Here is a 27,322-nt window from a genome sequence, read left to right as displayed (position 1 = left end):
GATGTAGGCCTGGCCATCCTGCTCTGCATGTCCCTGCTTGAGCAAAAGCTGGGCCACATGGACCCAAAGGTGCCTTCAAACCTCAACCACACTGTGATGCTGTGATTAAGTTTGTAATGGAAGGGTAAACTCTAAGTTTGCCAGTCTTAGTGGATGTACTTGAGCCAAATCAAGGTTTGGAGATACCCTTCAGAGCATTTCTAACCTGCACTGTGTTTTAGAATCCATCACTGGGGACAGTTCCCTTCTCACATGCAAAGGGCTAGCATTGCCTGATGCTAACTGGGAAATCAATGTTCCCTCCTGTAAGGAAACTGTTATGTCATCGTCTGAACTGATGATTGAGCACCTGGTGAAGGAGTATGGCTGGTCCAGGAAGCACAGGTGCCAGCAATTCAGTGACCAGAAGTGGTGGACCCTGCATCCACCCCTTCCCAGGCTCATTTAAGGTTTAGCCTCCTAAGGGAGAATATCTCTTAGATGAAGGCTACTTTCTGAGGAGTGCTCTGTAGATAGAGACTATCGTCGCTTGGGTGAGTTAACTTTTTCCTATATGTGGTTATTGATATCCCTAATGGTGTTCTGCCTGGTATCACAAAGAATTTTTCAGAAGTAATTTCATTGCTTCCTAGGACCAGCACCTCCACAATGTCCCAGTTGAGCCTTTTGGCTCCAGTGTTTTCCCTGTTGCTCTAGTTAAGAGTAGATGATCCAATGGCTCCTGGCAGTCCTCTGTCCAGTTCTACCCTCTTGAAAGTGCTCCAGTGCTACATTAGGCTATTAATCGTAGTAATTTTCAGTGCAACTTCTATGCCAATGAATTCAGACTTGATACTGAAAGTGTTGTTTTTAGATGTGTAACTATTTGAAACTTATCTGCATACAGATTTTGTTCTGTTTAATAACAGCTGTAGATTTGTAATGTACATTTTTTATATTAATTACCTTTTAACAATAGAGCCTCCTAAGTTTTACAGGCCTTTTATTGGTTGTTATAACTGTCTTTAATGGAATGAAAAGTCCTGTACTGAAAGGGAATGACAGATTTATACATATGCATCTGTATGCAAAAATGATTGTGTTTGTGTTGCTGAACTTTACAGATTTTTTACCCCTACTAAAAATAGTATTAAAAATGTTCATATGCTAAACCTTAGCTATTTTTTTTCAGGCCTTCAGGTGGAGACTAATTCAGCATTACTGACTTAATTCAGCCTTTCACTTTACCTTAGACTGACTCTTAATCAATCTTCCAGCAAAGCAAGTCACTTGTAAAGAAAATATCTGGTTGGGAGTTTAAGTGCTTGAATCAACCATTTTAAATTCATATTTTCAATGAAATGGATGTAACTGTCTGTGTAGACCAACACTTACTGATAATACATATTTTTCTCTGATGCAATTTGTTTCTCTTAGGTAGTCTTTTCATTTGAGCTTTCCCTGCTCAGGAATGAATACTTTCTGAGCTAATAGTAGCATGTGATGTTTATGAGGCTCTGAAGTCCCTGTCTATTATGTCATGCCCCTTTCAATGACCGTTGTGTTTATATTTCCCTTAAGTTGTCCTTCTCAAAATATGCTATAACAGAGATTGATGTAGTCAGCTCTCTTTTGTCCTGTTTGTCTAGGGAATTACTGTCACAAAAGGAAAAATTGTTCTTCATTCTCGTGGTGTGTCTGTGTTCTCTCTGCCTTCTTCTCTGATTATCTTTACAAACAAAATGGCTAAATTGAATTCACAGGGAGTTTAAGGATTTCTTATAAATTCATGTTCTTCAATACCAGCTATTCCTTGAGGCGTGTATTCTTACAGGCATTTTACTATTCTTAGTGCTTTTTGGATTTTGAGCTATATGCTAAGGTGTAACTAATAATGAGAAAGAGAATTCCCATTAAACTAAAAATTTTAGTTCTTTAATGACCAGCATTTGCTTTCAAGTATTAATGTGACTGCTGTCTTGCCAGCTCCTGTTATTTTTTCCTCTGGCTTGTATGCTACTGCAAGCATGTCACCTCTTAAATTCCTTCTTTTTTTCATAAAGCCCTACTGTACATTGTAATATTGGTAAGAGATCAAACCAGGGCATGTAAAAAGGTAAAATTCCCATTAGATTCCTAAGGGTCTTTTTCTCACCGAGGCTCTTTGGATTTGGCCTATGGGAACCGATGAAAGGCTGAAATGAAAATGCTGCCATTTGCAGCCTAGACTTTTCCCCCTATGCAAACCACAAGCCAAAAATGTTATTCCAAAGATTTCTGAATGCTGCATTTGCAATGCACATGGGTAGAGTTCATGGTGCGGTGTTCAACTTAATATTCAAGATCATTACTTTGTGAGATGCTGTTCAGCACTGCTAATACTATTAGCTGGCAGATTTGTTTTGAATTGAATCTTATATAAAGTTCTTCAAGCAGGCAACAATTAAAGTGCATTCTCCATTAGTCAGAACCACTTCTAAGCACCAACTGGAATTTAGCTTGAACTATTAAATAATACTGACAGTCATTTGAATATCAATAAAAATCACAAAAGTACTGTCTGTCCGTATCTTAATGAGTGATTAATCCCACATTCCTTTCTGAATCTTAAAGATTGTTCCATCCAAACAAGAGTGTTCAACTAATTAGGTGTTCTGTATCAGAGGATTTACTGAAAGCTTTTCCTGAGTACTTCAAAAGGAAAACCTGAAATACAGACTCCTGTATAAGTAGGCTGAAAAAATAGTTATTTACAGCATAGTTATTTCCAAACAAAATTCTCAGTTGTAAGCTTCCTCTAAGCTAGAAAGTGCAGGCAGGTTCTAACAAAACTCTTAGAAGAATTTTGGAAGGTTTTCGGGGGGAAGGAAGGGGAAAGTTGCCAATAGTTAATTTTTAGTGGTTAATGGAGGCAGCTAGCTTCTCCTGCTTCATGTGCTGGACCCCAAGAGTCACAACTGGATTTATCCTGGCACACACCAGTAGTCTTGGAAACAGATACTTATATGGAAGGAAACAAATTATATTTTGTCAGTGGGGATAAAATATGGGCTTATTTTGTCTTTGAGGATAACATGTAGCCGTACCCTATGCATTCTGATTCTGTAGTATTTGCACTACTGTTGATTCTTTTGACTTTCACAAAAAGTACTTCAGGCATCTCCACTGCTTTAAAAATGTACTTTTTTTTTTTTTTTTTTTTTTTTTTTTTTTTTCCTTTTTTGGACCAAGGAGGTTGCAGCTGTCAGCTCTTGTCCTGTGGAAGTTGACACTGGAGAGCTGCCTGCTCTGCAGGCAGCTTCATCTATTTAATTTATCAAAGACACCAGAGGAAGTAGCAGACAACATGGGTTCTTGTAAGTAACAGAGCATAGCTGTTGCTTCTTTTAGGAGGTGAGTTTGACCAGATGTTCACCAGCTTGCCACTGAAGGGTTCCCCAGCAAAGCTGGCCGTGAACTGGTGCAGGAATGCTCAAGGTTATTTATCCTGCTATCTGCTCCCAAGCTTCATCTCCATGTGCAGCCCTCCCCTGTGGATGGTTCAGAGTGATAAATAGCCCATGTCCCTCTGGAAATGGTTTGAAAGATGGATGCTGGGAGAGACTCAGCTTCCCAGAGGGGCCTGAGCATCTCTATGTGTGCAGTGTGAATAACAAACATTGTTACCCAGGAGGTGAGCTTGCCCCCAGGCTGCAATGTCTCCAGCCCTAAGACCTTGATTTGCAGTGTGTTGCTGTGTACTTTGCTCCTATGGGAACTACTAAATGGCTAAGAAAGGCACCAAGAATTCTTTGCCTTATTCTAGACTCATCCTAATTTGGTGTTGGGGTGCCACACAGCTGCTTTTTGGAGGACTGGAAAATACACTTGCTAGCCAGTGCTTAGAAGAAGTCAGAGGCACTGCTGTCCAGCTATGCCCATTTCTTTACAAGAGTAAAGGCAAGAGATGGGTTTCCATGTAGAAGCCTGAAAAGCTCTTCAGTCTGTAGAAAGTAAAGAAATTCAGAGGGAGGTTGAAGAGGAGTCAGGAACTGGATTTAGCTATTCAGAGTGCCCCTGCATTAACCGACATAGCCATGTCTCCCTAATGAATTTGAGTAAGTGTTGCTGATCTAGGAAGCCTGCGTGGACTCTTCTGACACAGAGAGACAGCCTTTGGCTTCTCAGGGAATACAGAACATGGATCTCTGCTCTCTCTGGTCTTGCTTTGTGTTCATTTAGGAAGCCTCTTGTCCCTAGGGGTCTGCTCTCACACAGGCAACTGATTCCAGGGCTGCAGCCTTAGTAAAATATAGGAAACTCCTGTATTTCCCAGCAGTGGAAACCAAGAGGCCTCAGGCTCATAACAATTTCATCAGCTTTTGATGAAGCAGACATTGTGGTTAAAGAGCACATAGGTGTGTGATGTAATACAGGAAACATGAGCACCTACATGAGTAGAAGCTGTTAGCTGTGCTAAATACCTAAATGCTAGTCTCTGATTAAAATAGAAAAAGTGGCTGTTACATAGCATCAGTAGCAACAACTGGTCTGAAGATGTATAGCAGGCTGTAAATTTTTCTCATTTTGTTTCTTCATTTTCATTTTGTATTCTGGCCTATGGTACATAGTGAAGAAAATGCACTAATGTTGGGTTTCCTTTGGTCATCTTGTCTGTTCCTTATTAAACTCACATTTCATCACACCCACTTCTACCATCTCCCTATACCAGCACTTCACATACTTCATGTCCACAGTTTGGCCTTGTCGCATAAGGAGGGGTGCTGGGGTTGACTGGTCACATTTGATTAATTCAGCTAGCCATGAAAATTCAGATGGCCATTAAATGCTGCTATTAGTCATGGCCATTTGGGAAGGATCACCCAGTCATGGAATATGCTGCAGAATGCTTTAGTGGTTGTAATGAGACAGATGTAATCACTTTGTTTACGCTTATAAAGTGTTTTGCTTTGTATTAAAGGAGATATTTCACTGAAATCTTAACGCTTCAAGGGGAAATTAAATACAAGAAGTGGGGGGTTGGTTTTATTTTTGATAATGTAGGTATGTTCTGGAAATAAGGCTTTTAACAGTTTTTATGATGAAATATTCCCCATTAGGATCTGTCCTCATGTGGATCTCATCTCAGTGACACAGGTGAAGATGCTGCACTCATAATTTAAACCAAATTAAGCCCATACATTTGGCTGCTGGTAAATTGCCAGATCCATGCTTGGTTGGACAAGCTTTGGTCACTGCTGTGCTACAGGATGTATTGTGGTTTCCCTTTGCACATTAAACCTTAATGCTGCCATCAAAAAATAATTTGATTGGAAAATTAAGAATTGGCTGTTACGGCTTGTACCTTCCTGGAAAAGGGAATTAAAACTGAACTGATTTATCCCTTTCTTCAGAGCAAAAAGAATAAGCATTAGAATGTTCTGATAAGAAAGTAAGCATTGCTGCTAAATAAACTTTTTTTATGTATTCATGCTTACCTAATAAGAAAGCAAACCCATGCTTACCTAATAAGAAGCAAAACAGAACAATCTGTTGTTATTTAACACAACAAATACTGTTGAGATACAAATACAGTTAAGTTTTTTCTGGTAACTAGGCAACAGAAGAAAATACCACTTATCTGAATTGCTGTTTATTCTACTTTTTTTAAGCTCTTCAATTGTGATTTTTATTCTCCTCACCTCAAACACAAAAGGAGCAATTGTTCATGGTATGGCTAAATTGTTTAATAACCTGTTTGATACCAGGGTGAATCAGACATCAGAATAAGCATCTTGGATTGCTGCAGCTAGCCATTAATGGTTTTTGATCTTCTCACAAATGTTTCAGTAGATTATGTAACATAAGCAAATGTCCTCTACTGATTTAGGCAATTGTAATAAATATGGACTACATGAGGCATGAAATCAGAACATTTCCATTTTTTCCAAAGAATGCAAATGGCTTCTCATTCATGTGTATCATCCTAAGGACTTTTTAGATGAAGCACATGGTAGCAATATAATCTTTGACACTTCTAAACTGGAGGCTTTTTTCCAGAGCTGCGTGTATTACCATCAGATGGATGGTTTCATTAACATGAAAATCTGTAGCAAGAATTGCTCAGAGCCATAACCAGACTGGGCTTGCATATGGCTGTATGCTTGTGCATGCCCATGCTTGCCCACGCTGTCTAAACAAAGAGCTACTGAATATAACTGTTCTTAATCTCAATTTCTAGCTATAGATGTACAATAAAATGTGCAGCTGGTAGAAAGGAGGTGAGGACAAATGGCAACATTTGGGATCGAATCCCAGAGTAGCTCAGCAGACTGAAAGACCTTGATGAAGCCGAACCATGGGCACTGAGATCAGTTCTGCACTCAAGGGAACAGGTCCACAAGCAATCAGGATTTGGTTTTCATGTCCTACTCAGTTCTCTCTTCTAGAATAACTGAGATCTGAGGAATTGCCTCCTGTTTGCAAGGTATTTGGGAGGTTTCTTTGTCTGCCTTGTACTGGAGCAAGAGCTGAGGGAGTATTATCTGGATGGGAGTATTCAAGACAAACACATTCCTTAAAACAAGGGAGAAAGAAGGGAAAATTTGTTTGCAAACCAGTTAGGGACAATTCATTCCCATTATTGGTTTAGAGAACCACACCTGGTTTTGAGTTTGTGTGAATGCTATACCTTGCTCTCCCAGGAAGGTTTTAGGTTGGTTAGCTGCCAATTCCTGAGCTGTGAATCCTGTCAGACTATTTACACGTATCCTAGTTAATCAACTACTGTTTGTAAAGCCCTTTAAACTTGGAAAGCACTCCTATAAATATTTAGTATTATCATATAATTACACTACCACATCTCAATTAAATGCACAATTGGGCATGCTTTAATTATGCAATTAAAATGTCACTAGATATATTTTAAATGTAGATATCTCACTCAAAGCTGACCTCTCATCAAGTTTAGGATGGAAACCTGGAGCAAAATGAGAATTCTTGATTTTTGAAACTCTGGAGAGCCACCTTTTCATGAGAATGAATTGATCTACCCATAGTACAGAATTTTTTCCACAGCTACAAATATAGGTGACTTTTTCTTTCTGTTTGGCTTACATCATGAACACTTTTTGTAGGCAGAACAGGGATTAACCTGTTTTTTTGTTTGCTTTTGACTTTACTGCCTTCCTTCATTAATATAACGGAAAAAGAATGTCATTCAAGATCTTGTCCCAGATATAAATCATAACCCTGAAATCAATGGAATATATAGCATGTCTTATGATATACTGAAATAAATTAAAGCAATTACATGCTGAAGCATTCTCTGTTTCCTCCTGAGAGTAAAAAAGGCATCAATTCTCAAAGAGCAATATATATGTTGCTATCTGATTATTAGGAATATAGTATTACTTCCTACTCCCTTCTCTTCATGCTAGTAGTAAGCTTGCCTATATGGCTGACAAGCTAAGCAGTGCTCTGGCTTCAGAGGAAGGAAAAAAATTTAAAATATCTGATATAACTTTCTGGTAGCAATTTTTTAGTCTTCTAACTTTCTCTAGCTTTAGGAAACTCTATTACTTAAGATTTTCTCTGCAAACATAACAATCTTGACTTACTAGATGAAGTAGTTGCTTTCCTAGATAGCAGTATTGTTGCTGTAGTTCCCATTCTTCCTTTCTCCCTCTAGTGCTCTCAATCATTTCTTGTTATTTATTTTCGTGTCAATTAAATGATTTTTGGGGAAATGTGTAGGCAGTTTTTGTCTATTTCTAGGGAACTGCATACGTCTGAAGTTTAAGTCTTAAGATATAATCACCACTAAATAATAACGCGTCTGAAGCTTCATGTTTGAGCAGTGTGCTCCACAACGAACCTAAGATAGTTTCAAAGCCGGAGCTGTCATGAGTCCTTCTTATATGTTGCTTGAATGTGAGTGTACTGGCCACAGCTTGAACTCAGGAGAAATGTGAGCTCCGCTAAAATGATACCAGACGACCAGGATGAGAACAACTCTTCAGGGCAGGAACTGCCTTTGAGTGTGTCTGCATAGCATTTATAGCATATCCTGACAATAGGACATCAGTAACAGTGTCTAAAATGCAATTACATAATGCATATATATATAATAGCACTGCAGTAATGACACATTCTAAACTATATTTGGAAACCCCAACAAGAAAAGAACTTTCTCTTCTTTTTTTAAAATTTAACCGTCAGTATAAAGTGTCTTTGATATATGAAGCATTTTATGAAACAATCTTTTTATTTTAATAACTGCTAATTTGCACACATAACATCAATTGCTGGTGCAATTAATTGTGGATGCAAATGAGGATGTTTAGCTGTCTAATCACCTGATTATGCCTATAAATCAGTGACAGTAATTATGTGTGTAAATGCTCATTTTAGCCAGCAATTTGGCCAAAATTGATGGGACAGAAATAAACACCCTGAGCTGAAATTTGGTCCCTAGTGTGTAAAAAGAGAAAGTATCTTCTTCCCCTGCCTCTTGTCTAAATTGCAGAGAGTAAAGTAGACAAAGAGCAATGACTCCCCAGTCCCCAATAACTCACTGCCAATGTTTCACAATAAAGTGCAATGGGAGAGGAAATATTTCCATAAGGGTTCATTAATCACAACGTATTTGCCATGCACAACCACTCTGCAGAGCAGGTGAAGAACCCTAAGGGATGTTGCCTGGCACAGCATGTCATTTTCCTAATAGGAAAAGTATTTTTTGCACAAATGCTGTAAAACTGAAGTTGCAGATGGCTCCGTTGGCAGGGTTAGAGCTGCTTGGCACAACCTTCAGCAGACAAAGCTACTTTAGATATTTATAGCAAGGGTCAGGGATATCTCAAAAGAAGGATGCTGAAGAGGCTGTCCGCCCCACTAAGTGCACTCTTCCCAGGTGTGCCCCTTGGAAGGACATATGAATCAGGCCAAAACAAAACAACCCACAAAACACAAACTGCAGAACAGCATGCAAATCTTGCCTGTCCCTGTTGTGATGCAGGACTCTAAAGACCTAGGAATAACTAAATCAGTTGCAACCAAAAACTTAGGTGTTGAAAGGACTCTGCTAGCAAAACTGTAAAAACAAACAAACAACAAAGAAACTCCTATAATTCAGAGCCACCTGATGCAGTTTTAATTTAAATTTGATTTTTAATGTTTTTTGCTTTCCTATTGCTGTGATGTGTGTTGTCAGTAGAAGTGTTGCTGGCTCAGATATGAGCTCTGTGGTGCTCCCTGGTTTTGTTTGATGTATGTTCCTGAGTGAAGCTGTTGCTCCGATGTGTACATTGGGTACGAGGGTCTGTTGGGCGCTTATTCTCTGCTGGGACAGCTGAACCCTGGGCTCTTCTGTCAGTCAGAGTACCCAGGTACTTCTGGAGTTAGGACTGATTAGAACAAAAGGTTACATGCAGCTGATACATATAGTCCTCACAACTCACTGTGCTCTGCTAGGTGTGAGAAGGATTTTATGATGAAAGCATATGAGAAGAAGGAGAAATGCTGGAATGCTGTATCTTAACCATTTGAGAAGTTGTTAAAATTTGTTAAATGTGTCCTCATTAGGAAATACAGTTTTGCTTTAAAAAAGGCTGTGAAAATAATTAAAAAGATCAAACTATCATAAGAAATTACTTCAGGTCCACGATGTAGCAGTCAGAGAGAGAAAGGACAGTATCTTAATCTTGAAAACTTTTCATTAAGTTAGACTGTTTTTTCAGCTAGCCTCAATTGTTATTACAAACTATGTTTGTAGGAGCAGAGTGGGAGTCCAGATTTTCTGACAGAATAACAAGATAAAAAGCCTCCTATGAAGCAGATTTTCTCTTTCCTTCAGCTCCTGCCCCACACCTGACAGGTTAGAGAGCAGACCAGTGGCCACGCAGAGTGATCGTTGTGCTATGGCCCATGTCTCAGGAGACCACTGCAGGCTCTTCAAGGATCGTGGAAAGCATCCCAGCAGCCAGGTGGCATGCTGTCATAGGATATCCCTTGCTTTCTAAAACAGATCAGTGCTCTGGCATCCACTGAAATCTATATTGTTGGCTGATGGCCAGATATTCCTCCAGTTGCTTGAACAGGCCATCAGAGCTGACACATACTTTTTGCCCATTAGAGAGCTGGAACACCTCTCCTATGAAGAAACGCTGAGGGAGTTGAGCTTCTTCAGCTTGGAGAAGAAAAGGTTTTGTGGAGACCTCGTTGTGGCCTTTCAGTATTTGAAAGGAGCTTATAAACCTGAGAGAGTCTAACTTTTACACCATCTGATAGTGGTAGGACAAGGGGAATAGCTTTAAACTAAAAGAGGGGAAATTAAGGTTAGATGTTAGGAGGAAATTCATTACTCAGAGGCTGATGAGGCATTGGCACAGACTGCCCAGAGAAGTTACGAATGTTCCATGCCTGAAGGTGTTCACAGCCAGGTTGAATGGGGCCCTGAGCAGCCTGATCCAGTGGTTGGCAACCCTGTCCATGCATTCTATGATTCTACAACTTATTAATTCCCTTATCTATCAATTACAACCACAAGCCCGTTGGGCTCCTGGCTCCTGCTGGTGCTCCCTGCTGCTGCACAGAAGCAGTCATAGTGAGCTAGTTCTCATCACCAAGGCGACTCATAGCCAGATCTACACTCCTCCTAAAATAGGAACTTGCTGATAGATCTCTCTTTCTACAATAGTCAATCCATGAGAAAAATCAGTATGCATTTGGCTGTATCTGAAACATAGTAATAGTAAACTCTAGACCTGTGGAGAATCAGGAGCTCATCCATAGCAAGGCTTGGCCTTGGTGGTCTTCCAAGTCCACATAGAGCTCCACAGACCTGGACTCAGCTCTTTGCAGTTTCTGAGTAGAGGCCATCACAGAATCAGGTTTTTTTCCCACCGTTATTTGAAAAAGCTCCAAGGGAGAGCACATAATCAATTTATCTCCCCTACATTTCTGTTCAGAAAATTGGGTCTGTGAAAGGGGTACTATTTAACAAATGCATGTATATAATGCTAAGCTTTGTAAACAGTTTTATAAAGGCAAATCTTGTCCTCAGTTCAGTTTACTATTACACATCAACTATTACAAATTACAGTATGATATTCCTTTTAAATAAATGTTCAGAACATTGAAGTACATTGGGAAAATATAGGTTATTTTTGAGCAAAATAACTAAATATAAATGATTTTTGAGCAAAACTGTTGCCTGTAAAATATCATTCTGCATTTCTGTAATTTCTCTCTTTTATTTCCAGGTATTTCCACACTATATACTTGGGTGTCCGGAGTCGACAGAGTGGAGAGAATGACAGATGGCGGTTTTATTGGAAAATGGTGTATGAGTATGCAGATGTGAGTATGCTGCATTTGCTAGCCACGTTTCTGGAAAGTGCACCACAGCTGGTCCTGCAGCTCTGTATTGTTGTACAGACTCGTACACTCCAGGCTCTCCAAGGTAGGAGTTCATTTAATCTACTTGCTTTTAGCGTTTTAGGAAGATGCAATTCTTCCTGCAAGATAGGAGGAGGTAACTTATGCACATTTCAAACTGCTGTGTGCCTCATACTCCTTTCATGAAGTGCAAATCTTGTCTACTAGCTTCCATTAAGCTGTTAACTATGACTTTGTCAAGAAAGCCTGTACTGTTGGTGTTGTTTTGTTGTTTGTTTGTTGTTTGTTTTTTTTTTTAACGTTTCTTATTGCCCTGGGTTGTGGGTAGGATTTACAGTGCTTTTTTTCTATGCAGTCTTGTAATAGAAGAGTTCTTCTGATTATCCACTAGGACAATGTTAAAACTGCATTGCTCAGGGCAGTGCTCTTCTCCCTCTGCTTTTTCTTGTGAACCTTCAAAAAGCTCCAAACTCTAGAAATGACTTTCATATGGCATTATGCAAAACAGAAGATAGTACAGAAGAAAGCAGATATTCTGAGAAAAAAATGCTGGTGTCTGTGGAATAAGTATCCATCAGTTCTCAGCCATGTTTATCTGAAATAATACAAGTCAGCTGCTGAGCATTACAAGAGCACTAATTCCTTCAAGCTATGGGTTTCTACATGGGAAATAGTGTGGCCATCAGGAGCAGGGAGGTAATCACCCCCGTACTCAACACTGGTGAGGCCGGCACCTTGAGTACGGTGTTCATTTTGGGCCCCTCACTATAAGAAAGACATTGAGGCCTTCGAAAGTGTCCAGAGAAGGGCAACAAAACTGGCAAGGGGTCTGGAGCACAAGTCTTATGAGGAGCAGCTAAGGGAGCTGGGATTGTTTAGAAGAGGAGGCTCAGGGGAGACTTCATTGCACTCTACAACTTCCTGAAGGGAGGTTGTGATGAGAAGGGGTTTGGCTTCTTCTGCCAGGCAACGAGCAGGACCCAAGAAAATGGCCGCAAGTTCTACCAGAGGAGGTTTAGATTAGACATAAGGAAGAACTTTTTCTCTCAGAGAGTGGTCAGGCACTGGAATGGCTGCCCAGGGAGGTGGTGGAGTCGCCGTCCCTGGCAGTGTTCAAGAGGCGTCTGGATGAGGAGCTATGAGAGATGGTTTAGAGACTTGTGGCAGCAATGGACAGTTGGACTAGATGATCTTGCAGGTCATTTCCAACCTTGTGATTCTGTGATTCTATGATTCTTCCTAAGGCTGATGCTTTCAGCAAGCATGATTACTTCTTTAAAATGGTAAATGCATGCACATGTCCTTCTACAGGGCTTGTCAATCAGCGATACAGATATAGAAATAACTCCTTCTCTGCTTCTTTTTTGATTCTACCTTGGGGTATCTGACAGCTTGTCTTTCATATTGCACTAATGTTTTGTGTTATGGCTGCATGTGGGCAGAAATTATTGGCAAGTGAGTAAGAACTTGGGATCCAGAAGGTAACACAAATATCATGAGAGACTGAAGAGCAGAAAGCAGGAAGGACAGAGGAAGGAAAGTGTCTCTGTACTGAACTGAACTGTTGCAGCACCTTGCTCCAGGAAGTTCTTCATCTTGTTAGTTCATTGCGAGTAACGTGCAGTGAGACTGATTAGAAGAAAAGGAACTGGGAATAAAGTAGGTGACTGAAAACCTTGATCCTGGACAGTTTCCTGTGGATAAATCAGACTTTTTTTCATTTATTCCTCTTTGAATTGATGTCTAATACAGGCTATCCTTCTTCCTGTGTGTGTTTTTGTTGGGTTTTTTTTGTTTGTTTGTTTTGTTTCTTTAGATCTAAAACTCTGTCACCTTAAGGGGAATAGAAAGCCAGAGTTTCGACTTTGATTAGTTGGTGCTCTGTACAAATTGGGTTGCCTAAGCACTTCTTACAGCTATTTCTCAAAATGGTGCTGCCCCACACCAAGTCCAAATCATTATTTTTCAGGAGATTGTATTATCACTTCAGGAAGCTTTGGCCCTCCAGAAAAAGAGACTCCAGAGAGAGGCTCAGGAGAAGAATATAGCGAGAATACTCTATGGTCAGCTGTAATTGAAGTATCTTCATAAACTATTAATACAGAAGGCCTCTCACACTCATTTTTGTGCATTAACAGATCTATGAGAAATGTGGCTGGTGAGTAGGCACTAAGCCTGTGATGTACTATGTAAGCTGTTGTCAATTAAAGAAAACCTGGAATACTTCAATTTAGAAGGCCTAGATTGTTCCTGAAAGCTCTAATCAACTCTGAAATCTCTGTCGGAAACCTGAAACAGATAAAACTATAATATTTATTTCAGCTGTGAAGGGTGAAAATATTTACTGATTCTCTTTTCTCCCATTCTCTTCCATCATCGGAGGAGAAAAGTTTCCACTTTAAAAAACTAAGAAAATTAAACGAGTTTGTAGCATTTTCTTAAACAGCAGTTCCATTATATTCTCCTGGTGAAAGTTATTATATTTTAGTACATTGCCAGCTGTGAAAATCCTTTCTTTATTTTCTGTGCTTCTTTTGAAGAAATGTTGAAGATAATGCACTGAATGATAGGATGGCAGATTTGCTGTGTGGTTGCATAAGGAGAGGATAAATTCTCTCTTGTTTCAGCTATGTGTTTAAAAAGGCCTAGCTACACCATACACACTTCAGCTCCTTGTCCACTCACTGAGCCTGATACAGAGATTCCTAAAATGGATCAACAAAGAGAGGTTTGGATCAGTTTTCTTTGTTTAGGGAATGGTGTTTGCTTTTTGTTATTTTGATCCTATAGCCTTCTCACTCACAAAAATGAATTATGATGATAATTATTAAGTGCCAAGATCACTGGTTCACCTTCTTGAAAGTATGCTTCCATCACAAACCATAAATTTGGCACAGGGAGTGAATGATACTGGAAATACCTTGGTGTCTAAGCAGGGTTTTTTTTAATATCGAGCCATTAATGACCGCAAGAGAAACTGTTAAATATTTTATTTATGAAATTGCATTTATTCCCTTCAGAATGCACAAAAATAGCATAATTTTCAGAAGGACAATACAGAATGGCTGTAGATTTCCCTCTTGTGTTAAGAGTGTTCAATAGGTGTGTTTGACTGATTCTGTCAGTTATTAACCCCTGCTAACCAAGATAAAAATACATACAGATATGTGCGTTAAGTCATAGGATCATAGAATGGCCTGGGTTGAAAAGGACCACAATGATCACCTAGTTTCAACCCCCCTGCTGTGTGCAGGCTCACCAACCACCAGACCAGGCTGCCCAGAGCCACATCCAGCCTGGCCTTGAATGCCTCCAGGGCTGGGGCATCCACAGCCTCCTTGGGCAACCTGTTCCAGTGCGTCACCACCCTCTGTGTAAAAAAAAAAACTTCCTCCTAATATCTAACCTATATCTCCCCTGTCTTAGTTTAAAACCATTCCCCCTTGTCCTGTCATTATTGATCCATGTAAACAGTCGTTCACCTTCCTGCTCATAAGCTCCCTTCAAGTACTGGAAGGCCACAGTGAGGTCTCCACAAAGCCTTCTCTTCTTCACGCTAAAAAAGCCCAGTTCCCTAAACCTTTCCTCATAGGAGAGGTGCTCCAGCCCTCTCATCATCTTAGTGGCCCTTGGTTTTATGGCGATCAAGAACACTGGGTAGTGCACGTGAAACCGTTCCTCTTCAGTTTTTCATACATTGCAGTGAGGGCCATTTCAAAAGTCCGGAGGATGTATCACGAGGTGCGCTTGCATGGACACACTAAGCATAAATAAAAAAAAACAACTTGTGTGTCGCTGTATCATGACTGCTGCAGCAATGTATTGCTTAGACCGGTGGCTGTAAACAGTTGTGAAGGAATGGCTTCTCTCTTTTGCATTGGTATTCAGAGAAATCTGAGTATTGATAAAATGGTATCAAGTTCTCACACTTATTATTTCAAATCTGATTCTTTAAGATTTTCTTAAAACTTTCAAAATTAGAGGAAATGGTCTGTCTTATTCTGCCTGCAATCAGATTTGTCCCACAGAGGAAGGAGTAAAATGCATTATGTAGAAAACAGATGATTTCTTAGCACTAATTTTTCAAGGAAAATAATTTAATTATGATACTGGATTAATTATCTCCTCTCCTTCATTTTACCTATTGCCTCGATCTTTTCCACTCTGGTTCTTTGCGTTTGAAGAAATATCTACTGTCTAGAAGAAGTGCCTACAAAATAAGTAATTTCTCAGTCTTTTCCTTGTGGGAGTCTGTTCCCCTACCTTTTCCTTCATGTGCTCTGTGCACAGCACTCCCACAGCAGTTTCTCTGCTGAGCTGGCAGCACCTCCAAACTGCATTGCTTTTTTTTTCCTCTCCCTCTCTGTCTTAATTATTCTGTAGAAAAGTAATCTAAGAAGATTCATGGTGGGAGTCAGTAGCTGCACCAGCCTTATTCTTGGTGAAGAATGAGGCAGCTCTGCGTGTGTGGGGGGCAGTGGCAGAAAGTTCACAGAAACAGCTGATGCTCATCCTATATCCATTTGCATAAGTATATGTGGACAGAAGTGTCTAAAGTTGCTTGCAAATGAGATAGCTCATTTACTAGATATAGTCTAACACTAATATGCCAGAGATCAGGACGATCTAAATAATCTCACTGCAAGCCTACACTGATCACCTGAGATTCCATGTAGACCTGGGTCCTTTGCTCCATGTTTTCAGTTCTGTTCCCAGGGCTGGGCACCCAGGTCCTTCACTGGACCTTTGGTTTTTTCAAGTCACAGACAGCTTGAATACCAGAGTTGAAAGTGTTCGGATTATAGAACTACCCAATAAATTCATTAGACTATGCATAATTCCCTTTAAAATGCCCCTACCTTTCAAGCCGCTTAATAAATAACCAGTATCTTCATGCTCTTCCGCAGTAAACTGCCATAGACTGTCTACAGAGTGAGATCAGTCTGAAGGCCATCACGTTTTTCTTTGTTTGGATCTCTGGACATCCATCATAATGACCACACACAACCACACACAGCTACATTGCTGTACTGGCTTGACAGGTCCATGGGTTGACAGAAAAACTGACAGAACTGGATTGGCAAACTGGCTTAGGGAGTTATTCCATCACCACTTTAGGCCAGCCTGCCTGCAGGCCGCAATTATAAATCTTCACTTCAATGATGGAAACTCCTGCCTGGCACCTCACACAGGTTGTGTGAGCATATCACTGGCATTCTCATGGCTGCACGCTGGTGGACCCCACTCAGGCACTTTTCTCCATTGTTTGCTTGATTGGGTCACAGCAGGATGCAGTTGGACTCCCAGGGGCAGAAATGTGCCATTCAGCTCGTAGAGGTTATGCGGTGTCATATGAGTCAGTCCTTTCCCATGTCACCTCATTTTGGAATCTCTCCCTCAGAATGGCAAACATCCTTGGGCCTTTTCCTTTTATTTCCTTGGGTTTCCCCATTATGCCACTTGATTTTAGAAAGACTCCCTATCTTAAAATTTGTGATAATAAGCAAACATACAAGCCTGACGACTGCCTGGTTGGGACTCCTATGTGTTAGCAGAGTTATGTCTTAATGTCTTATACAAGGACGTTCAAGATGTTCTAGCCACTCATAGATGAGCAGATAGACAAGATTCCTCCCTGCATTTACCACAGACTTCTTTATTCATGCTTTATTAATTAAAGCATTGTTTAAATTATAGATTAGTTTCTCATTCCTGTTTACTGCATATTACTGCAAATTATGCTTGCTAGTCAGCACTTAACTATTTTTTTTTTTCTCCATCAGCCCCTGGGGGTTTGTTCTGGCTTTTCCATACAGTTCTATTAATCAAAGTCTCTATCAAAGTTTAATCAAAGTCTAATCAAAGTTCTTAAAATAGAGTGACAGTAGTGCGCAAGCAAAATGAGTACAATTAATAAATTAATCAAATTTTGTTAAAGTTACCACACAATCACAGAGCCACTGAATTCTGCTGGAATTTTGTTTCCATGAGATCTCACTGGCCAACTGTTTTCCCAGTTTCTACCAGCTCTGCTGGAAACCCAGCACTGTGTATGAAACACTGATAGTGCATACAAAAATCCACAGTGCTACCAAGAATCACTCTCAAGTCTTTCTACTCCAGACAGGTCACTGATACTGCCTGAGCTGAACAGAATTTTGGGATCTCACTGGTAGTTTGTGATATGGTTGATAGGTTCTAGCTTTGTTTGGCTGAAGGAAATAATGTGTTAAGTCATTCATTATAAAATCCTCTGGCAAAATTCACCCTTGTGCATCAGAAATTCAAACTTTTCACATCAGTGCAATGAACTGAAAATCATTTAGGTTTTGGGGGAGTTTTTGTTTGTTTTTTGGTGTTTTTGTTTTTGGTGGGTTTTTTTGTTTGGTTTGGCTTTTTTTTGTGAGGCCAGCGCTACGTTTTGCATAGCTTCTCCTTTTTTGTGACCTTCACAGCAATTCTGGATTATTGTGTAATGTGCTGTGTACATTTTCAGTGCTCTTCGGATAAAAAAAAAAAAAAAGTTGATGGAAATTCTTATCCAATTTGATATATATTGGTATGGAAATAAGGTTTAGCTCTTGAGTTCTGGGCAGGCTGCCACTGCTTTTCTCTCTGCTGTCAAGGTTCTGCGCCACTGCAATCCAGCTTCTGAACTTCCCAAAGAGAAAGAAAAGCAGAGCAAGCAGTAGTCACAGAATCTGCTTGCAGCTTGGCAAAACAGATTTTCAGTGACAAAGATGAACAAGCTTGGTATACTTGGAGTAAAAGAATCCTTGGCAAATGACTTAAACTGTTCTGTATGCTCCCCTTGAAAATCTTAAAATGTTGTATTGCACTCATTAGGGTAGAGCCATCATATTAACTCATCCATGTTTCTGATAGAACAAGAGGGGACTTCTGAAGGCAATTGATTTCATAACCGGATTAGAATCTTAAAACTACTTCTATCTAGTTATACCTTTTGTCCCCAGTATGCCACTTGGAAGTGTAGTTCTCTGATAGAGACCTACTGCTGCTTTCTTGACTTTCTAATTTCATCAGTAGTCTGTCCCTATTTGTTCTTAAATTATCCTTGATTTTATACATTTCCTACAGAAATGATGCTTCTGTGATTATGTAGTCCATTTGATCTTCAGTCCTGACTTTTAAGAATTTCTGAGCCATTGAACTATTCCAATCAAATATAAAAGAACAGCAGACTTATCAAGGATAATTATTTTTCTTTAAATATTGTGGGGAAAAAAACAGTCAAGTTAAAGAGGAAAAAAAGATAGGTGAGAGCCTCCACAGAGGGAAAAGTAGTCAAATTTTGCTATTCCTCATTTTGTTTGGCACCAGCCAGTCCAAACAGGCATCCTTTCCAGACGAGCCATTGCCCTGCTCTCTCCTACCCAGTGGGACCATTGTGATAGACAGACCTAACTAGGGAATAGGAGACTCATTTTCTTGATTATCTTCACAGACTGCCTTCATGAGTACCAGATTGAATTCATCACTGGGGAATATGGCTGACCAAGACTGTACAGAGAACTCCAGGCTGTATTTTTTATCTTTCTACTGACAATTCTACTGGCAATGCTAGAATTTTATTTCCATGTTAACTCAGACATTGCACAGGTTAATTCAAGTTACTTCATGATTCTTTGAAACACATGGGCTCTTCTAGTTCATGTCACTCTGATGAGTCTTCAATTACATTAAAAAATTTTGTTGGCAACTAAATGCATATAATGCAATTTCACCTCTTTTTTTTTTTTATTTTTCCAGTCTGCAAGGTCCTTCTGACTTTTCCACATATCACTTTCATTTTCTACGTTTATAATGTCTCCCAAAATCTTGTTAGTATATTACTTTTTATAACTGAGGTCATTAAGAGAAATATTCAGACAAGATTGGTTTCAAGTGTAATCAGTACTGAGCAAAGTAATAGTAATCTTATTCTATTCAAAGAGTTTTTTAAAAGCATTTCAACACAATTCTGCAGTGTCTTTCTTTATGCAGTTCATTTACTTACCCCAGCTATTTTCTACTAATTGCAATCTCCTCTCCTCACGCTCTGCCAGTAGTTTCCAACAAGCTTGGCAATCTGTATTCTGCCAAACATTTGATAGATTAGATCTGCTACATTTTATTTGTTAAGATAGGAGTTGTAAGATAAAGATATCAAGTTACTTCCCATGGTCTTGTGATCTACCTTGTTTTTGTAAATACACACTTACCTTCATCTTCAATTATTTTTTCTTTAAAAACTGCTCTAAAGCTATGATATTTTGTATTAAGATTCATATTATAGTTCTGTTTTAGCCCAGAACTTGTGTAATGCACCACATTTCCTGTCACATGGTACCAATTTTGAGTGGGTTGATTTATTGAAGATGCTTCTCACCAGAAGCAGTATTTCATATGACAGCTCTTTTGAGACCACAGAACGGAGATTTTCTAGTTCCACTAAGTGATAACATGAAGCTTGGAATTTCTGCCATAACACTGCAGGATTAGCTTTCTGCTCTCATTTCCTAGTTGTCAGTTCTGTCTTTGATCCACTGTTTCAAGTGCCCTTATTGAAAATTGACCTACAAGGCACCACTTTTATTGCTGATCATTCTTTTACCATTTCTATCTAGGTATCATTTTTGAGAAGAGTTTGCATACAAACCTACCTGGTTAAGAGAATTTTTCCAGAAGTGTTCCCTTGGCAGGATTTGAAGCTCTAGAAATTCTTCTGAATTTTGCCTTAAAGGAAAGCCAAACCTCCTCCCCAGAGAAGTCCTTAAACAAATAATTTCTTTGGCCTTCACTCATTTCCTTAAATTTCTTATACACAGCCTGACTTACAGATCTATTTTTATCTTTCCATTTTGTTTAAATTGGGCCAGCATTCATCTGAACCAATGCTGTTTTTTTTGTTTTTTTTTTACAATTAGCTGTCCTGTAACAACCTCAAAACTTTCTGTGGCTAAGTTTAGAAAGAAGCATCTCTGCTTTCTGTCAGAAAATCTGTCAGTTGTCACACTCCAGAATATTTGAGCTGTCTCCAGTAGCATTTGGTCTCCAACTTGTACCTCAGAACTGAAGTCTCCCATAGTGAGTCAGTTCTCTGCAGAATTTCTCCCTATAATAACGATTTGAATATCTCTATCCATATCCAAATTTAACTCTGGAATTCTAGCATACTAAAAGTATTTTTCTATCAACATCATGAATAAGAGAAGATCTGCCTCTAACTTTTTTTTTTTTTTTTTTTTATTGTAGTTCCTGGTGACTCTCTTTCTTACTACATTTAGGCCTGTATCTTTATCGTGGGGATTCTGTTTAGTTCCTATTAAGCAATCATAAAAAGATTACAGGGTCACATAATACTGGCATACCAGTATGAGTTTGTAATGTGATGCAGAAAATAATATTTGTGAAGCTCCACTGCCTATTAATCATTTTTACCATTCATTAAATCACAGGAAAAATGAAGAGTATATCATGTAGGTCATTCTGAATTAATGACAGTAAGGCATCGTAGCATGCTGGCATGAAATCTGCATGTGTCATTTTAATAGAAAAATCATTAAAAACAGTATTAGGAAGACTTAGTATGTGTTTCAGTGCAACTCTTTTCATCTCCTTTCTTCTATTCTAGCAAAATTTGCAGGTACAGATGTCTCCAGGTTAGTTTCACAATCCTTTTGAAAGGCATCAATTAATCAGTTGATTAGCAAAGATATTAGGTGGATGTAATGACTGTTTATGAGGGTGGATAGTAATAGGACAAGGGAGAATGGTTTAAACTAAGACAGGAGAGATATAGGTTAGATATTAGAAAGTTTTTCACACAGAGGGTGATGACACACTGGAACAGGTTGCCCAAGGAAGTTGTGGATGCCCTGTCCATGGAGTCATTCAAAGCCAGGCTGGATGTGGCTCTGGGCAGCCTGGTCTGGTGGTTGGTGACCCTGCCCATAGCAGGGGGGTTGAAACTAGGTGATCATTGTGGTCCTTTTCAACCCAGGCCATTCTGTGATTCTATGTCATCTTCACTTAAGTTAAAAAAAAAAAAAAAAAAAATGTATTTTTAAATACTGTGAGATCAACTTTGTGCACATGTTTTGTAATAACTTAAAATCATTATGCCAGTCTGGAAGGAAAGTCCCACTGGAGTGACCACACCAGTTTGCTGTGAGCTTTGTGGATCTTTGTGAGGCTCCAGTCAGCCTGCTGAATTTCCCCTGGAGGGCAGGCCAGCCCTGCAGCACATCCCATCAGCTGTTCCCTTCTGGTGAGTCCAGGCTAAAAGATAATTATGAACCTGGAGGTAACATGAAGATAAATTATTTGTGGGACAACTGGGAGGAATGGGGGGGGGGGAAATAACTTTCACATCATCTACAGGTTTTAATTTTAATAGTGGCTCCACACATCTGCTAAGATACAGAGTGATAAAGACAACCCGAGATAGCCCAAGTAGTGCATTCGGTTTATGCAAGCGTGATACATTGCCTACACACTGAATTTTATCTGTTAGGGAATGTCAGAAAGTTAGTGGCATATCCTTCTGCTCCCTTTATTTTGTGCTAAAAGAACATTTGCCAAGAAACAAATTCAGAGTTTCATGCTTTGAGTTACTATATTTTCTATGACTTGTACTTTTGTTCATGGGTGAGGAAAGAAGTGAGGCATACTTGGCACAGAAAAAGCTTTCTTGTGTCTAATATAGCAGTGAGAACTTTCAGTCATGATTGTTTCTTACCCAAAGACTGCACAATGCTGCAAAGACATCACTTGAATTCTTCATCATGTAGAGGCCTTTAAAGGTCCTTTCAGGGAGGCAATGTGCACTTCTAACTTTACACCAAATACGTAGATCCAACATTTTCTCAGCTATTTCCCTGCTGGTCCGTGACAACTCTCTTTCTTATTTATTTTGTACATTTTGACCTACTTGCAAATTTGCTCATTTTGCCAACATTTTGAAAGAGTAATCCGTTCTGTTGAGAGTGATTTTAACTAAAAGTTCCATGTCAAAGTAGGACTGCACACATTAAAATGTATCTTGTATGAAGTTCAAGTCTAGGTGTATACAGGATAAAATAGAGGTGATGAAGTCATATGATGAAGTTGGTGATGAAGTTATGGAAATTAGTGTCTGTTAATTATTTTGTGAACATTAGTATTTTTGGTCATGCATACACTAGATGAATAACGAACTGTGTATACAAACATAGCCCACTGGATTCTTGTTCTTTGCTCAGAGTTTCTCAAGTATCAGAGAATAATACCCTGTGCAAAAGTGAGACTCAAACAAAGGGCCCAGTCTGGCGCAGAAGGGTCATCCCTTCAGGAGCCTTCTCATAGGGCTCAGTTAAACTTCTTTCATGAATAAAGACTACTCCCTGGACTGGGCTTTACAGGAACACTGTTTTACAAAACATCATTAAACGGCTGTCTTTTGTGTTAGGTTTGACAGTATACCCAACCTAATGGGGATAAAAACCCATTAAATATACTTCATTAGTTTTTGGTTTTCCAAACTAAATTATAATGACAATAAATTTCAATTCTTTTTCTTTTTTTCCCCCCTATGGGTGTTATTTTTCATACTGTGTTAGTTAATAAAGTGGTAAACTGCATTCTGTTCTCTCCCTATAGTGGATACAGTTTGAAAACAATCATTAATGGGTTTTATGCTACAACAGGAAAGAATTTCTGGATTTAGTTCTGACTGAGGCATTTGCCATGTCATTTCTGCATGGGTGGCCAGTATGCTCTCATGAGTTAAATAGCCTAGACAGGAAGAATCCTGTGATAAGAGGCTCCTGAATCACTATTGATCCCAGTCCATTACATTTAATGGACATGCATCTGCATACTTCTTACCATCCTACAGACAGTTCAAGGTGCAGAGGAATTATTTCATTCTCACATAAGCGACTGAAAAGTGTGAAATGAATCCTGTCGTGGTGTAGCTGTCCTGGCAGTGAATCATTTCACCTTCCAGTAGGCATCTCCTATGGCATCTTGCAGGAGCTCCAAAGGCCTGCAAAGCCCCTCCTGGATCCAACAACTCCAGCAGTAGGGTGTGTCCAAGGGGACTGACTGGGGGCATCCTACAGGTGCTGGGCCACGGGCTTTTTGGGTTGCATGAGGCACAATGGTGAAGCAGTAGCAAGGCCCCTCTGCCGGCTGCTGTGTAGCTCTGAGCAAGGTAGCTGTCATGTCCTGGTGGTGGGGACAACTGAATGACTCACAAAAAAACTTCCTGATTTGCTGCAGTTTTCAGTCTGTGAAATTAAATAAGCTAGCCCTAGTTTGAACTGTCTGTTGGCATGCTGAAATCTGTGATAGCTGAGGGGCTGCTTCGTGAGTGGTGCTGCTGTCCCCATCACAGGGGCAAGTAGAGGGCTGGGTGTAAGACTCATTCAGCCATCTGCTGCCACCCCTGCAACAAAACTTATGCAACTTCAAGCTGTTTTCAGCTTTTAACAAGTGCTGTCAATGCTCCTGTATCTCTTTACTGCTCTGTAGAAAGCTGGTTTATTGTGACTGGAAACCTGGGGTAGCAAAGGCGTTCATACACCATGTTGCTTAAGTCAGATTTTTCCCAGGTCCGTTGTGCCATAAAAAGACATCCAGGGCTCATTTTGAACCACTAGATTCATCACTCTTGGTGATGAAGCTTAATAAACAAGATGCCCCAAAGCCATAAAAAAAACCGTGAGCTCTGGTGATCTGGAATTTGAACCTAAGCGGCACAGTCATGCTTACTGCCTGTGTGCTTGTAGCAGCTTGTCATGCTCCTTACTTACAGCATAAATCATGAATTCTTCCCTCAGTAACTGAGTTCTTTGCTAGCTTTGCTCAGCAATGTGAGTCGAAGGCAGCAGCAAACTGAAAATGGCTTCCCATGTTTTTTTTTCAGATCTACTGAAGTCCCAGCACATCTCGTAGGCACACCATGAGACTGGTACTGAAGGTTTTTAATCAGATGTTTTCACATCCTAGCACAATAGGTACTAAAATGGTTTGCAGTAAAAAGTGATTCTTCTAGGTGATGAATATTTTATATCTCTTTCTCGGCATTTCCTTCAAAAAGTATCATTTTAGTTTTCCTATGGAGTTAGTTTTGTTTTAAAGAGCTGTCTCAGAAACGCCAGAGTGTCTGGAATGGTGAATCAGCAGGAAAAAAATGGGGCTACAATCATCTCCTCGAGAAAAAGTCCAAAGTGTTTTCTATTTCTGATGTGTTTTCTTCAGACTTTGAATTGCACTTCCATAATAATGCAGAGCCTGGTAAAGCTGGAAAAACAAGCTGGAAAGAGCACATTATGTAGGCATATGCATCGCTCACTTTTTCCCCACACCTGGTCTGGGGTGCTGTGCTTTCAGCTACTGCAGTGCCATTCTTTTAGAGTTGAGGAGGCGTAAACAGAGGCAGAATGAGGCCTTTGGCTTTGCAGCAGCGCATCGTACAGCAGCAGAATTGGAGCCAGATGGGTGTTCTGAGCAGATCATAATGGATTGCAATTGCATTGATATTTTAAGCTAACAAATGTTTAGATCCGAGATGCTTACAACACAAGCACTTACAATAGAAGGCTGATTGCAGCATGGCAGAAGTGTCTAAATGCTGTAATGAGGAAGGTGGTGTCAGCATTTCACTTCTAAATTTCAATTCTCAATGACTTCAAGCAGCTGTTAAAAATCACTTAGCTGAGGCTTGAGCAAGGATACAGGCAAAGGCCCAGAGCATTCCAAAGAAAGATCCCAATTCACCTTCCCAGCATGAAAACAAACCTTAAATGTTGGAATGTGGCAAAGCCTTTCTCCAGCAGATTGTTCCTGTGATTGTTCCTGAAGCTGAGACATGAGTGAGGCAATGAGAATTAGTGGAGCTTTGGAAAAGTGATCCTGAGAAGATCAGCTGGATAAAATATGTGAAGCAGCAAAGGAGCTCTAGGGAAGCACACTGGCCATATTTCACCTAACGTGAAAGCTGAAGGGCTGGGCTACAACTAAATTGAGTCAGAGAATCATAGAATCATTTGAGTTGGAAGGGACTCTTAGAGGTCACATAGTCCAACTCCCGTGCAATGAACAGGGATGCTTACAACTACATTGGGGTGCTCAGAGCCTGGTTCAGCCTGACCTTGAATGTCTCCAAGGACTGGGCTTCCATATGATGACACAGTCAAAACTGTGTTTTGAGAAAGTTCTCCCCTTAAGCCATTATCATATATCAGGTATCCCCATATCACAAAGTATCACTGAGGCCAGGCAACTATTAAGAATGACCAAGGACTGAAAAATAATCTCAAATAATAATCGGAATGTAATGTAACAGTTAAAGCTCTAAATCTAGCAATTCTGATGGTATTTCCATGATTACATTTTTCAGTGACCTAAATTTCTAGTAGCAAAAAAAAAAAAAAAAAAAAAAAAAAAAAAGACCTTTTTCTTCATGGCGGGATACTCCTGAGCTGTTTATTGCAGAATTTCTTCAGTGAAATTTCTTTTATAAGTAACTCAAATGAAATAAGGTCCAATACACATGACTTGTGTTCATCTTGTACTATGTTTAGGGAAATCTGCTTCGTAGCTTTTTTCTATAACTCCAAGTTTCATGAATACAGAACAGTTATGAAGACCAAGTCTTCCAGATCATACAATCAGAAGTATTTAAACTAGCTGCATAGAATAAACTAGGAAGATCAGACTTTTAAAAATATCTCCCGTTTCAGCTGTGTGATATCTGTACACACTGTGAAGTGCTTTCCAGATTTGATGCTAACTATAGAGTTTTTTATGCAGCTTAAAGCAGAAGAAACAGATCGCTGCATGTTAAAAGTAAAATTGTAAGGTATTGTAGAAGATGGTTAGATGACTATCCTAACACAAGTAACTCACAGAACAGAGTCCTCAGCTATGAGACAGCTCCAGTTCAAGACTTTCACACATTTTTCTATATGTACCTGCCATGGAGTAAAATACCCTTGCTGGCAAGACTGCAGAAAGATTGTTCTCAGATACAAAATGCCTCATCCTGGGAACCGTATGGAAAACTGTGCCAAATGTCTTCACTGCCAAGCATAGAAGGGAGAAGATAAAGATCTGAAGTCTGGGGAAATCTCAAATGTAATGACGAGAACATCAGACTTTTAGATCAAGTATTTTGGGATGCTATCTGTGTTTCTTCTAGTAGTATACCAATAACCTGTTATTTTCACAAATGCTTTTAAAATTGGGTACCTAAAACAACAAAAAAAGACAGGAGGGATCCATAGTCAAACATATAGAGAAGTAACGTGCTTCTCAAATGAGTAAGCACTCGTAACCTTCAAAAACCCTCACCATTTTGTGTTTGTATATCTAAGGGCAGTTCTAAAAGTAATGCCTTCTATTTAATTATATTGATCCACAATGTCAGAAAAAATGGCACCCACTGACATTCACTGATGCTTGCTGAATGTTTATGGAGACATAAACATTCAGACAGTGGATGTGAGCACAGTATGGTGATGGGTGGTGTGTTTCAGCAGTGGCAATAGTGCGTCACCTTCACTGGTACGGATATTTACAAGTGTGAACACTTCTGTTTATCACTGAAAAAAATGCATAGATAATGGTGGTGACCACATTAAATTTTTTTTTTTGTAGCTGAGAATTTGCTCTATCAAATTGTGCAATTGCACTCTTTGTATCTGTTGTAATTTCCATGGAAATAAATATGAGGTGTTACTTTCTGAGTAACCTATGTATTTTATGACTGTAGAGTAATGGCCTAAGTAGCTGATAACTAATATTGTAGCTTGCCCCATTAAGGAACTGAAATCATATGACCTCGAAAGCCACAAAAACAAATTTACATCTTTTCATGATATCCTATAAACAATTTTTTGTAATATTATGATTGATAATAATTCAATGTAGGATGTTTTTTGACTTTTAATGTTGTTTTGACTCTATTAATAAGTGT

The 27,322-nt window shown here is 39.5% G+C and overlaps 1 protein-coding gene across 1 annotated transcript in view; it reads left to right on the top strand.

Annotated features, from left to right (window-relative positions):
- The window catches only part of XKR4 (XK related 4), a gene marked incomplete at both ends in the record, with an annotated part of 215,245 nt that overhangs the window by 126,986 nt on the left and 60,937 nt on the right, over positions 1–27,322 (top strand). The window contains one exon of the mRNA XM_079533146.1: positions 11,223–11,422. Coding sequence (XP_079389272.1) covers positions 11,223–11,422 — 200 coding nt within the window. The remainder of the gene's footprint in view (positions 1–11,222; positions 11,423–27,322) is intronic.

Source organism: Tetrao urogallus (genome assembly GCF_951394365.1).
Source record: "Tetrao urogallus genome assembly, chromosome: 3".
Lineage (NCBI taxonomy): Eukaryota > Metazoa > Chordata > Aves > Galliformes > Phasianidae > Tetrao > Tetrao urogallus.
The sequence above is the reverse complement of the archived record's forward strand: the minus strand, read 5'-3'. Positions and strand labels throughout refer to the sequence as shown.